The sequence below is a fragment of the Dufourea novaeangliae genome, unplaced genomic scaffold (genome assembly GCF_001272555.1).
Source record: "Dufourea novaeangliae isolate 0120121106 unplaced genomic scaffold, ASM127255v1 scaffold196, whole genome shotgun sequence".
NCBI classification, from domain to species: domain Eukaryota; kingdom Metazoa; phylum Arthropoda; class Insecta; order Hymenoptera; family Halictidae; genus Dufourea; species Dufourea novaeangliae.
In genome coordinates this window covers 374188-389706 of record NW_015374090.1, presented here as the reverse complement: position 1 = coordinate 389706, position 15519 = coordinate 374188, and the positions used below count along the sequence as shown (strand labels likewise).

At 40.8% G+C, this 15519-nt stretch overlaps 1 protein-coding gene across 1 annotated transcript; it reads right to left on the bottom strand.

Moving 5' to 3' along the window:
• Nucleotides 1-12139: 12139 nt before the first annotated feature.
• Nucleotides 12140-14626, bottom strand: LOC107190746 (nuclear envelope integral membrane protein 1). The gene is made up of 8 exons (XM_015579613.1): nucleotides 14533-14626; nucleotides 14191-14300; nucleotides 13886-14108; nucleotides 13608-13774; nucleotides 13321-13536; nucleotides 13105-13229; nucleotides 12411-12572; nucleotides 12140-12341 (listed from the first exon to the last, which is right to left on the bottom strand). Exons 1-8 carry the CDS (start codon nucleotides 14624-14626, stop codon nucleotides 12140-12142), a joined length of 1299 nt encoding a protein of 432 aa, XP_015435099.1.
• Nucleotides 14627-15519: the final 893 nt, after the last annotated feature.

Genomic DNA, 15519 nt, shown 5'->3' with positions numbered 1-15519 from the left:
TAAATCGATAGAACCAGGCCAGCCGGTGCTCGGAGAACCGCGATTCCCTCTTTTCTCGAGAGGGAACCACACCGACATGTTTCGAAACTGTGAGCTGGGACTGCTGCATTCCCTGTATCTTTTTCACTTCTCTATTATTCAGAAAAGATTGTTATCCCAACACACTCACGGGACAAGGTTCTCTTGGTATATGTATGTTGTATGTATTTATGTATGTATGTATGTATGTATGTATGTATGTATGTATGTATGTATGTATGTATGTATGTATGCAGTGTATGTATGTATGTATGTATGTATGTATGTATGTATGTATGTATGTATAAACGCCGAGTTCGTTTTTGCCAGCATCGGTATCGATGAATCATCCTTCTCGGTCCTCAAGTAGATAGACGTACATGACATGCTGATCGTACATAGGTGTGTATGTGTATCGAAGATTGTGTGGAGATTTTCACGAGGTTTCCCCAATGACTCATCCTCGGAGTTTACCACCCTCGGTTCAACGTTCCGGAGCACCGCGACTCACCGCGAACCCGAAACTGCCTCCAACCACCATAATACTATAATACTATAATACTATAATACTATAATACCATAATACCATAATACCATAACCATAACCTTACGCCTTACAGAGATTCTAACATCCGTGTTTTTCTTTCCATGTGGTGGTATTATATGTACATATACATACCTATACACCAGTATTGCCGTATTTGCTGGATCATGAGTTCTATACAAAACAGTTGAGAGCCTACTTTTTTCGACTTTTTTTTCACACATACAATTCCACGATATTCTATGAGTTTCTATCATTTTTTCTTACTTATCGATTTCGCGTGTTGAGAAACTCGGAACCTATAGGAATTCAATGACTATGGACAAGCAAAGTGCCGGACAGTGATTTTCACCCTCTTTTCTTTCCGTCCTTTCATCGTCCCTTTTACCGCAGTTCCCTTACTTCGACAGTCACCAACAACTCGCATTGCGTTTTCCTCTCTATCTCTCCGACACTATTTCCCTCTCCTTTTCTATCTCCGTGTCTGCCGTTTTCCGTTTCCCGTTTCCCTGCTTGCTCTCATGCCCTGCCATTCAATCAATACCTGATGCCGCACACCGCTAAACACCGACAATCTAAATGGGATGTAGGTACTACGGGATACCACTACTTCTATCGTGGACTCGAACAATGTTCATCCTCCTGCGCGATGAAACTGATTACTGCGATTCTCGAACGATTCCCTCAACAAAGTCGGCACTGAATTCACGAAATGCGTTTACTTTGGAATTTTCATTGGAAATTTGATTGATAGGAGACGCAGTGTTCACCGTGAAAGCACTTTATTTAAATAATTGGATACCGATAAATCTCATTAGATAAACTCAACACGTAGGGGTACCTGTGATGACACATGGTGACAACGCAACAACGTACAAGTACACAGATAGAGTATAGAGTATAGAGTATAGAGTATAGAGGAACAACGACGAATCAACTCGATTGTTTCTTTGTTTACGATAACCGAGATTCACTTGATCGAGAACAGACGTAACAGGACGGGGGGACAGATGAGAGTAGAAAAGAGTATGTGACAACAAAGTGGCAAGCGAAAAGGTTTTCTTGCAATGTCATAGGAAGATTACAGGCTTTGCGGTTCGGTGTCTCTACTAGAAATCAATGGAAACAGCAGTAGAACTGACGTGTAATTTCCAGAAAATTAGTTCCTTTGAACGACAATAGAGTAAACAACATCGGAGGCACCCCGTCCCTTGACCCACATTCTTACATCACTGTCAAGTTCCTGTTTCCTGTACGATTATAGCGCCGTAGCTAATTGCTCGACCACACGGCAACCGCATTATTCCCCATTACCGTTCTCCCTCTCTATCGGAAAACCCACATAGACCTTCATTATCGGATTGCGATGAAAACGAACGCATCGCAAACTTGCTACTACCGAGTTTACCTACGTTTCGTAAGGTGCAAACCTTTCGACGTATAAAAAGAAGATCGCGAGTTCCACACAGTGTAACGCGTCAACGAAAGAATGCAACGGTAAATCGTAAATCAAACCGGAAACACGATCGTTAATAGTTGCGTACATGTATCCATGTTTACATTTGTACGCAAAGTCCTACGATCTATGACATCGCAATAGGATCATCCTACTTATTAGGATGCGACAGACAGCGTACGAATTTCATTGCAATGCCCACCAAAACAGTCGTAAACTCGGTTTGATCGACACGAACCGACTTTTTAGCGCGATCAGAATGATGTTGATGATACAGATACAGATACATATACATATACATATACATATACATATACTATACAGTCTGGTTTTCTATCAATATCAGATACTACTTTTTCTAGTCTAAATACAGACATGGGGACAGCTATTATTCGCGGCAACAGGTTTGTCAAATTTCTCCTCTTCGTTATCCGAGGCCTATGACGGTGCGCGCCACGATCGGAATTATTGTTCCACCTACGCTTTCCACTTTTTAATCGAAGAAAACAGAATGACAGCCACGAGGTCACGAGGCCACGAGTCGAATAGACATCGCATCAACGTATAAAAACATCTACATACATACATATAATATGTAGGTATGTATTCAGTTACTGCGGCGAAACGAATGACGGAGAAAGTAATTTCAGCGTGTTTCCGTGACTGTCGAACCGCGTGCGGGGAACTCTAGGTACATAATTCGTGTCAGTGGCCTCGAGCACTACTGCCGGCGGCTATTCTTTGGTGGGTGTAGAATATGAACCTTACCACTATCGACCCGGACTGGTTAGAAATAGCCTTGCAGGTCAACACGCAACTTTTCACGTTTACCACTATCGACCGATAGTTATTGCTAAGACTCGGTGGTCTCGGTAGTGCCTGTATTTCACAGAGGATCCCGAAAATCCAGAAAATAATGATCAACTGGAGAAGCGAAGAAACGGGAGTGGGATGAAATTGAGGAATAGGGAGAGTATAGATATAGGCAAGCCAACAGGTCGACCGGCTACCAAGCCACGTAAAACCAGTGTCTGGGCTGGAATGAACAAGAGGTGTTGAGTTACGATAAACTGCTCGGAAACAATGAAGCTTGCCAGAGCAACGTGCTCAAAACTGTACATACCTATCGGGTTACCGTAGTAACGTAGTAACGTAGTAACGTAGTAACGTAGCCAGTGTATGCAGTGACGGCGACGTGACATAGCGAGAAACCATGTCGAAAAGACCAAGAACAAACTTTCCTACCGACTGGCCAACTACCGATCCGACTTTGGTCGACGGTAAACGATTCTTCTATATTCTATGTATACATATAGATTCACAGGCCATCCCCCTTCTGTATTATAGTTATTACATATTGTTATTATATATTGTAATTAACGAGGGAACGCATTACTCGAGCTATCGCTGCACGAAAACAAGCTGAAAGGGCGAAGGGAATGGAAATTTCTCCGTCGAGTCGTTCGCGTGCGTATGATGCTACAAGAGTACCTATGTATAGTATGTATGTACGTATACAATACCACATTTCTTTCGTGGAATCAAAGATTTTCTACATGGGAATCAACTGACAGATGCTTGAAAATCACATTTGTCTCGTAGCAATTGCGTGGGCAAGACGCTTAGAAATTTCAGATAGTTTTGGCATCTCTGGAACACGTTGCTAAGCTGGACGCCAATACATATTGTTCATTTGCTTCTCCTCTTGTTTCCGCTTTTCCAATCTCCCTTCGCTTTATTATCTTATGTTCCCCTATCCTGTTTCCTTTCGTTTCGTGTCTATCATATTCCTTTTCCTCTATGTTTCTTACCTGCTCTATCTCCTCCTTCTTTCTTTCAACCCTCCTCTCATCTTGATATAAGGATGGAAGTAGAAAATGGGAACGTTTGCGGACACAAGAGCTCGATTTTGTCGCTGTCCCGTTAAAAACGAAACGATAACCGATTGTATGGTATGTACATACATGGAAACGGATTCCTTCTAACGTTGTTCCTTAATATCTTCTATTCTCTTGTCTGCTCAGTCTATTGAAATGATTCGCTCTTAACGCAACGTATATGTGTACATTTGTTAAAAGTTGATTGATTTCCGAGAGAATCAAGGGAAGAACGTCAATAGTCATGTCGAAAGAGGAATCTTTTTACTTATGCGACATTCTCAACGCATAGGTACACGTGGCCGATTTCCGAAACGATGACAAAGCGTAGAGAAATAATTCAAGCGAACAGTAATGAGGGAGCGCGAAGGAGAGTGGAAAGGATCGCATACCTGTAGAGCAGGTGTTCCATCCGAGACCGGCTTTTTCGTTCTCTTTCCATTCGCGCGCATATTCCTACTAACGCGATTCACGCTACCGACGTCTACGGGTAGGTATACACATCATATGTACATGCGTATATACTTGGTCGCTTGTTTGTATACTTGCTTGCCGGTGAAACGTCCACACACACACAGATTTACGCGATCGATGAACTCATGCTATTCTATATTCTATATTCTATATTCTATATTCTATATTCTATATTCTATATTCTATATTCTATATTCTATAGTCTCAGAGACAAAGAGACACATTAGATTCTCGAGAGCGGAAACTCTGAACAAGCAACCAATTCCTGCGACCAGACGCTAGCGCAAATCTCAAGTCAAAGACTTGAACTCGTTTACGTAGGGACGACTCACAGTTTTCCACCAAAGTCTCGACTTGCCTTCGACAGCAAAGTCCCCCAAGGATAAATTTATCCGAAAGGGTGGATACAGTTTGGTCTCCTTTCTGGCCCCCCTCCCTTCTTCTTTCCTGTATGTTCAACGAGAAGCGAACGAAACGACAAAAATAACCTCGAAGGTTACTCCCCTCTGTGCTAGTCCACCAACTAATGGTGGTATAACTATGAAACGATGCGTCCGGCTTTCAAGAAACGCGACAAGAACCAACGAATGCGTTTTCTTTCCGAAGTTTCCTTCTTCGTGAACGCAACACGAGTTTCTCGAATGTAAGTGCCTACTATGTCTTGTAAATACCTACAATATGTCTTTCAGTAGGTGCAGTTTTCAAAACCGAACCGACGGTGTGCAAATAATCCTAAATCGTCTTAGCGCCACGGAAGCGATAGATGCAAAACAAGTCTAAGAACTTGTACATTTCGTACGATAGGATGGGTTACGGTTACGGCGTATAGTAGATAGTAGTACATAAGTATCTTACGTAGTAACTTGTCACGACCAGTCTCTTATTCCACACGATCGTACGTACATATGGATAGGTATACATCTATGTACAATATATCCACTTTAATATACGCGGCCTGCATAAATCTCTACTTGTTCCGAGATGGGGCTAGCTTTGTACATATTACCTCGAAAAAGACAAACTATTCGACATTCCACTCATACCCTTTCCAAGGTACAAAACTCAGTCAATTTCATGCTATACACTATACGACATCCCAATATCAGAAGGGAAATACGTCCATTGAAAATTGTTCATAGTCATCCGGTTAACGATCTGCGGAATCGGCTTGAGAACGTTGGCAGAATCCACCGTTTCAAAACTCATTCACTTTATCGTTTACGATCTAGCCACCGTTCAATTGGATTGCTACAAGTTTACCACCAGAAATCGGTGTGTAGGTAGATCGATAGGCGAAAAGCGTAATTCTTGGCTGTTCGTTTAAACACGGATTAGTTGAACGTGAACCATCGTGACTACGGTATGATTGTGACATACGCGAAGACGAAGGCGAAGGCGAAGGCGAAGGCGAAGGCGAAGGCGAAGGCGGAGGCAGCAGCGGCACGAGACACGTGCCGGTAGTAGCAACACTAGCAATGCCAGCCCAGCAGCAGATATTACGCAACACTGTAACGATGAAAGAACAAAGAAAAGTTAATGGCACGCTGCGCTTCACGAGAATAAACAATGTTAATTATGCATCAGTTTTCGATGCACGTGTTGCGTTGTACCGTTCGGTAGCACTTAAAGTCAACTCGTTGAATTTAAGATTAAAGGTTAAGCAATGTTATTGTATTAGCTCTCCGCACGCAAGACATGTACATGTGCTTACATAAAAAAAAAAACTTTCTTATCTAATGCGGAATTTCGAGAAAACGATTTTCATACGCGACTTTAAACTATCATCCAGTTCACAACAAAAGAACGAACGAGATATACATATACCTACAAATAGATTACAATAACACGCTAGAAGAAGAAGAAGCAAGATTAGTCCGTCGTTCGATTCTCTTGAAAGACAGATAATGATCTCATGAGGTGTGTTACTCCGAAATATGTATGTACAGGATATTGCTTGCCTCGCCGTTCTATTCCGTTCCCTTCTCTTCCCACCAACCCTTCCGTTTAATTTCGTTTCAATCCATGTGCCGTCCCAGCGATGTGTATACACACATACATACATATGTTGAAGTACGTATGTATGTAACATACTTTAATCTTGAAATCACGATACCTTTACGTTCATGTATACAATTCTTGCATTGTATATGTATCTTCGATATGGACGCGATCTATACACACAATCTATCTTAATTAACCATAGTATTCGTGTCCTCGCAGATATCAAGGTTAATCTATGGCTCTATGGAAATGGATGTTCTTGACAGGACACGCCTGAGCTTTAATTCTCTGATTCACCTTGTTCAAGGAACGTAAAGCGAAACTACATAGTCTCGTTAAGACAGGGGGACAGAGTGGAAGAGAGTTTGTTCAGCTTCGCCGTAACTATCTCCACACGTTTAAACATAAATCTTTCACTGTGACGCATTCAAATGCAAACGCTTACCTCTGTACTCCGCGAGTCAACGGCTATCGATGTCGTTGACAGCTTCCGTTGTCCCCGGGAAACTCGAGTATAGTTAAATTCGCGAAATTACACGACGATACATTCTGACCGGTTCTTTTCAATTTCTTTACAGAAACGAAATGCCGACTCGGACTCGGACTTGAACGCCAGATTCCATGGACGTGGCACGAAACTACGGAACAGTCGCAATACGAAAGGCAATTCCGCGACCAAGTACCTATCCGTTTACGTCGCTCGAATTTTCACTCGTACGTCGACACCACCGACGACCGATACATACGGTACAAATAATTTTTTACATTTTCCTATACCTTCGCACACGATGTGATCTGTCATGTCCGATTCCCAATGATCAACTGTGCCGGAAGCGTTTGTAATTCGGCGCAACAACGTAAGAGTCCTGTGCGCGCTTGATCGAAATTCACGAAACACACTTATCACACCGAGCAACGAACCGATAGCATCGAGTCAGATGATCGTACATGAGATGAATCGAACGAAATTAAAGAATACGACACGGTAAGGTAAATACAGAGTACGGTACACAAGTACGACACGATGTGATGTAGTGGAATGGAATGGAATGGAATGGAATGGAACGCAACCGAACGCAACCGAACGCAACGCAACGCAACGCAACGCGACACGACGCGGGCAACATCCACGCTCACTCTGAGCAACTGAGCAACCCGGCGCGTCAGCTCGACCGCAACGCGCACACGCTCCGTGCTCTCGCTTTCTGATTGGTTCGCCGCCGCCACTATTGCATACCTTCACTACTACTAGCCGAGAGGCACGGGTCTCCCCGCGCCCTGGCAACCATCGCTGCAACTATTCTATCGACTTTTCTTCACTTACTCGTTGAATCTCTTTTATTCCTAGAACAACAAAGGGATTGACCTACGATCGCGAACCGTTTGATATCCAACCGAATGCCACGATTCCCAAAGTATCTACTTTTTCTTTTGTCATAATTTCGAGAATGTACTACGCTTTGCGACAACTACGTATCGCAGTTCGACGATACCAGGTATATTATATCTGTATATGTATTATATGTATACAAAATCCTGAAGTGAATCGTTTTCGCCGAACGACCGTGCACCTTGTTTTTTTGCAGACCGCTGACTGCCGACCCACGAAAAATAAATTCTACAGACATATGTACATATGTATACATACAGGCCCAGGGTTTAAGATTTTTCGTGGCCAGGGCTATCAGATTTTCGGGGGCCCCCTTGGTTGAAAAGCGGGGGGTTTGTAATGCAGTACAACAAAAATACATGAACACATAAATCTGCAGAAATTTAAATTTATTTTAAATAAAATTAAATAACATTTAATCATAACGAAATGGAAGGTACAGAACGGGACCCCCATGGAACGTGGGGCTCGGGACTGTATATGTACATATACATATACGTATGTATGTGCATGTACATATATGCCATCTACCAATTAGGTATTGATAACTATACAGTAAACTAATGGCCATATGCGAGTGAAAAAAAAAGTATTAAAAAATCCAAGCTTCAGAATTGCCAGCACTAGGCATCATTGTATTAAACCTCATTAAAAAGTCAGCGTTACACCTGGGGATCTCTTCTTATCAGTGACGAAGAGCCGTCGAACACTCATCGAGGATTGACTGTTCATAGTTGATCGAACTTGTTTCGAACGGATTTAAGAGTGATGTAAGAGAAAGACCTCCTACAACTTGGTCAAAGAGTTACTGAAATTTTTGCCAAATTAACACTCGGTATTTGAAATAAATTTACGAAACGGTAAGAGGCTCTTACCCTTACATTCCTTTTTCCCCTTAGAGGAAGCCGAGTTTGCTCTTCGGTGTACGAGACCAGCGACCCCTGAAAGACTTGACTAAACTGCATCGATTATTCAGTCCCTGAACCTGAAATTTAGTCGTTCCAGTCAGCCACGTTGTCTGTCTGAAAACGTAAACATTCCTGAACTCCAGTCCAATTAATTAATTGTAGCAATTTATTTTTTGTACGAGTGAAGTACCTAGATATATTTAATACCTACTGGAAAGGAAAGTATGTACATATTAGCCTGTTTGCTTGCAACTGGATTTCTCACGCTTTACGAGCTTGTTCAACGACGGACGTGGAGAAACGTTTGGATTAACAACAGTTCGATCTAGAGTCTAGATTCTAGACTCACGTGAGCGAACGAAAAGTAACGAAGAATTCTCGTCAGCGAACTACTCGACTTTTACATATATGTATACGACGTTACAGGAGTGGAACAAACACGAACCGGCCAGCCTTACTTCTATGCGGTGGTGAACCGGGACGCGGTTGCTGTCAGCTTTATCCGTCAATATTAACGCGCGCAGTCTGTACGTATATGTATACCATGTGTACATGTGTAGACTAACTAGACAGCGTAAAGCTTGACTTGGCTTGACTGAGCTTGAGTACCCTGACTACCGATGATATTCCTAATGTGTTTGTACATACTTCTGTAGATACATACCCTCACGAGCAAACTGGGCTTCCACTAGGGGAAAAGGTGGCGCAAGAAAAGGGCCTCCTATCACTTGGTAAATTTATTTCAAGCACTGAAACAAATGTTGGATCGATTGCTAATTTCGCAATAAATTTCAGTAATTCCCAATACCAAGTGGTAGGAGTATAGTAGAATGTCCTTTTCCTACGTCACTTTTTCCCCTAGCGGAAGCAAAATTTTTTTTTATTTCTTCAGGGGGTCGTGGTGCACGCGCGTTTGTTACGCATACATATATGTATGCATGTTGTGTACAAGCACGTGTTTGTTCCTCCGTCGAGAGTGCTTTCGCTCCGAGAAGTTTCTTTGGAACATGTTATTACTGTTTATTATTTTGTTGCTGTAGCTCGAGATAAATATTCTCTCTGAGAAAGAGGGGATGCATTTCCTCCCTATTACACCGACTCGCTTCCTTCTGTTTCTCTGTTGCGACGTGTGTAATAGACGCGATATGTGAAGACGATATACATATGTATGTACTCTTATCAAGCTCTCGTCGACGTGGAAATGTAATCAAGCTAGATCATCCTGGTTTTCCAAATTCAACTGAAATACGCTTGCACTGCACAGACGACGTTTCCACGTCCACCGAAAAAAAGATCTAGATTTTTCTTCAACCAGTGGCAAGACTAAATAAGATCGACTCAATTCTCCACGCTCTTTTACCTCTTCTCCGTTTGTATCGCTACGAAGAGCAGGTGCGCCATGCATCACGGAAAACCAGTCTTTTTCTTATTGATCTTGCTTCTGCTCTTTGGACCGCCACCAATCCCACCTGCCTGATCACGTGGCTTCTTCGGAGCACTCGACCGAGGACAATTTACTTCTCGATCTAGCGCACACATGTAAAAGCATTTTGTCTGTACCTACATTTTCTTTCCATGAGCCATTGTTTTTTCAAAAATAATTTAATCGTTCAAAATGATTGCGCGTGTTACATTTTTGTAGAAACGTAGCACCCCTTCGACGACAGCGCACTCGAACGGTATGCGGTATGTATGTATGTATGTATGTATGTATGTATGTATGTATGTATGTATGTATGTATGTATGTATGTATGTATGTATGTATGTATGTATTTATGTATGTATGTATGTATGTATGTGTGTGTGTATGTATGTATGTATGTGTGTATGTATGTATGTATGTATGTATGTATGTATGTATGCATGTATGTATGTATGTATGTATGTATGTATGTATCTACGCCACGATAAACAACTCGAGATAACGGAGCATTCTACGAGTAACAACGGTTACGAATAAAGACGAATCGATGCTGGTTATACATATGTATTTCACGAGGGCGTTCCGTAGCAATTTGTAATTCAATATGATCGATCGAGCGAATGCGCCCGAATGCGTCCGAATGCGCCGAGCCGCACGCATACACGCCTTGATTACCGATACCGAAGCTTTTTGCAAGGTGTCCGATTGACGACCACCTGCTGGTGTTGTTTGCCGGCTGATGACAATTTGCCCAAGATCAGCAAAAGCAAAGGCCGCGTAGCGAGGCGAGACGAGACGGTAGAGAACGAAGAATCGCGCATTTAATAGCGATTCAAGGTACTTAGAGTATGTACCTAAATACATGTGTATGTCATGTCGCGTCACGCCACGCCGTAAAATGCAATTGCAAGTATTTAGTAGGTATGCAACGCTTCTCTCCGCTAGTCCGAACCAACATTTCTTTAATCTCTCGTTCAGAGTTATCGTTTCATACGTGAAATATCAATTATTTACATCGCGATGCTAAAGTATTCTTGCAGGGCATACCAAGTTTTTGGGTTAATGCAATTCAACGACTCAATTCGATTGTTGATCGTATCTCATCATTTCCACTTCTCGTGGACGGGTTTTTGGATGGATAGAGCTTCAGCTCACACTAATGATACATGTATGTGTATGTATACAGTACATAATACATATATGCTAACGGGAAGAAGGAAAATATAGCCGTGAACGTCTCAACTACCAAACGACGGTATGTATGTATACATACACACGGTGTGATAAAGTCTCTCGTAATATCAAAACGCGGGGATACATGCTACTGCGACGCGTTTCAGATTTTCCAGGAGAGACAGGCTGTTTGCGAGGAAAGTAATAACCGAAGCCGCCTGGCAAGCTCATGCAAAGCAACTCCATCAAAATCGAAAGAACGAGGAGTACCTCGAACGGCAAGAAATGTACAGTCGCTATTCGTGTGACAAGTCTTAATATCTAACAAGAACTATACATACATACATACATATGTATATGTATGTAGTTGTAGTAGGTATGTAGTAAAGGGAACAACACTTTACACTACCTTACAGTTACACTACTTTATCCTGTTCGTTGAATAAAACTTTCGCTCATTTTTGCGTATCTCGCTGCGAATGATGTCTACGAGATGTCCAAGAAATTTCCAGTTTTCGCTGGTTTCGTATTCGTTGAAATAAAGACGCGTTGTCGACAGCAGTGCAACGTTTAATGGCCTAAAAGGACACAAACGAGATATACATATGTATGTCGTCCGAGCGTTGCGCCCCGTGTTATTACCTACTCTTGTTGATGTTGCAAATTCTTAAGGACAAAACATCAATTCGAATCGGCGTTTACAATAATTCTATTCGTCTTCGATATCTTTATTTTCCCTGAAAGTGAAGCGAGCGTGCACAATTATTACGTCGAGAGATACGCATGTAGTAAAACTTACACGGCCTGTAAATACATTGTTGCCACGCTACACTACCTACAGATATTCAAAGCGGTATAGTTACACAATAGAAAGTTAGGAATTAACGGTAAAGTGTCTTAAACGATTCGGGACGGAACGTTGCTCGATCTGTTCCAAGTTCCATGAACGCCTGTTAACGCTCGTAAACGGCCTGCTTCTTATCAAAATCGCTCGTACTTTATCGACGTGGGTATATCGTTGTTCTTGTGATTCGTCTTCCGACAAATGCGATTCACCTTCCACAAACTTGGCGAACCTAAAAGAGAGTACATTAGCCACACACTGGTCATCCAGTGCCGCTACAATATTCGAGCTCCGTAATAACCTTATAGGATCCTTTAGTCTTAGAACGGTCTTCCAAGAATTACATTCGGGACTAGAACAGTATTGTTTGAGCTCATTCAATGCTTTATTAGTCTCCCTTATACCTTCTTTCCGGTATTCATCTTCCGTTAATAGTTTTCTCCTTTCGTGAAACATATTCTTCCTGATTTCAAACAGGTATACACATAATATGTATAAACACTTGTACCGAATATTTATTACGATCATCGATATACGATCGTTCCTATGTAGTACTGCTACTATCAACTACCACTACCACTACCACTACTACTATCAATTATTACCAATACTATTACTATTGCTACTGTTACTACTACCGATGATGATGATGCTGCTGCAATGTTACTGCTGTTTTATTTTATTGTTAATATCGCCAAATTTGCCACGAAGAAAAGTATATTTTAAATATATCATTAAAAAGTTAGCTAGATATGTTACACTACACACATAGTCATTTCTACTAGATTTACAATAAAAAAAAAACGCGTTTATAAAGAATATGATTACAATTTATTATGAACAAAGGTACAAAGTTCAACGGGTAAAGTTCAACTACAGGTCGTAATAATAATGAATATGCCAATTATTACTGTGCAAATATTGTTTCATATTTGATTTGAAGTTGTTGGAAAATTTATGCGATTATGGCGAAAAGGTCAAGTAGCAGAACTTACCAATAACTCCTTCCTTTCCGAATTATAACAACGGGAAAATTATAAAGAAGAGCAATTATGATACAACTGAAAAACGAAGCTTCGTGAAAGTAACTGCTGTAATACATTGCGAGTAATCCTCCTATCTAAATAAACAAAACCGATAACAGATTAAACAATATCTTAGGAATTTTGCATCGTTGGCGATCGTTAGTTGTCTAACATATCTGTACAGACCTGCAAGAACCACTGAATAAGTTTTTTCGTTTTCGTATTTGTAACTGGACCGAAACGATAGCAAATTACAAAGCTGATAAAAGACGTTACTAAGATATACCACATCAGCCACTCCCTGTATTGTACCACGATCAGTTGCGCGTTTTCCCATAATGCTTGGATCAAATAGAAACTCATAGTCCAACCAGTGGCAACCATCAGATACATAATTTTACCCTTTAATAATTAAAAGACACCGATTAACATCGCGAATAAACAATCGTAGAACGTTTAAGACGTCTGTTTACCTTTGGCAATAGTTTGCTAATAATGTACACTAATATTATAACAGACATGGCAATTCCAACCGCGATACCGCATAAATAGTAAAATAATGGATTTCCGCTCAGTTTCCGTGCACTCCAGTACGTTATAGCGCCCAGCACCATTATCGACAATTTCGTGATATCAACACCTATTGACACGGAACAGTGTTGGTGAACAATTTAACAGTAACATTAACATTGACATTAACAGTGTCGGCTTTAGCAGCTATTGAAAAAGTTCCGCTTGCCGCTACACTCACGTGTCTGCGTCACACTTATCGTATATTTGTGCAAATTCGAAGGATGTACGTGCACGCCTATACATATGTCCTCAAATGGATTGATTTTCAATTTATTACTATTTTTTGTACCAAACAGATTAAAGCGCCAAGATCCCTGATTGTCGTCGTGCTTCTCCATCACTTCTTCGGGAGTTTTACCATCGTAAAGATCATAATTTTCTATATTTGTATTTAAGTGCATCTATAATATACAATATTGCGACGCCATCAATTCCCAAATTTATCTAGACATCGGAAAATAATTACAAAGCGGTATTCCTTACTGTTAAACTTTTCCACATGTGTAACAAATATTTGGTATTCGCATTGTGGCAAAATATTTGTAATCCAGGTTTGTCGTTTTCGAACACATCTTCCACCTTTAATAGATGTACTGAAAACCGCAGATACAAACAACAATACAGTATAAACATAAACAATTTGTCAATATATAAATTGATAAATGTTTCTTAACATTGTAGGCATACCGAAATCGTCCATTCAATAATGAACACAATGCTCATTATTTCAAAATTTATGTCAACTTTGAGTGTATATATGGTATTATTACATTAAATGAATGTCGGCAAATTTGCAAGTGTGAAGTATAGGTTAGGACGACTTACTTGAATCCTTGATCGATGTAGATTCCGTATAAAAATTATTATACAAAAGCAAAAATGTAACTACACTTAATGAACGAACTATTCTATGGCACATTTTATTAACCGAAATTACCGAACACGCTATCTTATTAACTGAAGATCTGCGAATTTACATATGAAGTTACAAATTCTGAATTTACCGGTGTTTACCGTTTCATCATTTGAAATTTTGTAGGCTTACATATTTAGTTTTTAGTTGTTAGTACATAATCACTAGTTATTAAGAAATTAATGTACATTAACAAATCCTGGGCCAACTACCCAGAAATCAAGCTCACACACTCTGTTGCATTGTGCAACTCCTATTTTCTTACAAGGCTTATTTCCTTCAATATATCATGTAATACACTGGCTGGAATATTGATAACCCATCATAACGATGTACACATAGTAATGTATGCTATTTGCAGATGTAACTTTACAAATCTAAGTAGGCATTAATAAAAAAAAAGTAAAAAAATCACTTGAAATTTGAATACCGAGATTCGCGAATAACCGACTAAATAATTGTACACCCCACTCCGCCATCCTTTCACCAGCCGAAATTGGCCTGAATTGGCCGAAATGTGACCTATCTTTTTCGCAGCTGTACACAAACAATTACAACGGTGACATTTATAGTCAATGTTTAGTTCTTTATGTGTAACCATAGACGAGCTGGTATAGAAGTACACATTTCATCCAATGTATTTTTGCGGCCCACAAATCTGGGGCACATTGATCTATATAGTATATAGTATATAGATCATTGGGTCTCCTACGCATGCTCCGGGGGTTCTATGACCCCGCTTTTTCACACACACGGGGTCTCTGGTGCATGCTCCGGGGGTTCTATTGCCCCACTTTCTTGCACTTACAGGGTCTCTGGTGCTTGCTCCGGGGGTTGTATGACCCCGCTTTTAACATACACGGGGTCTCTGGTACATGCTCCGGGGGTTCTACGACCCC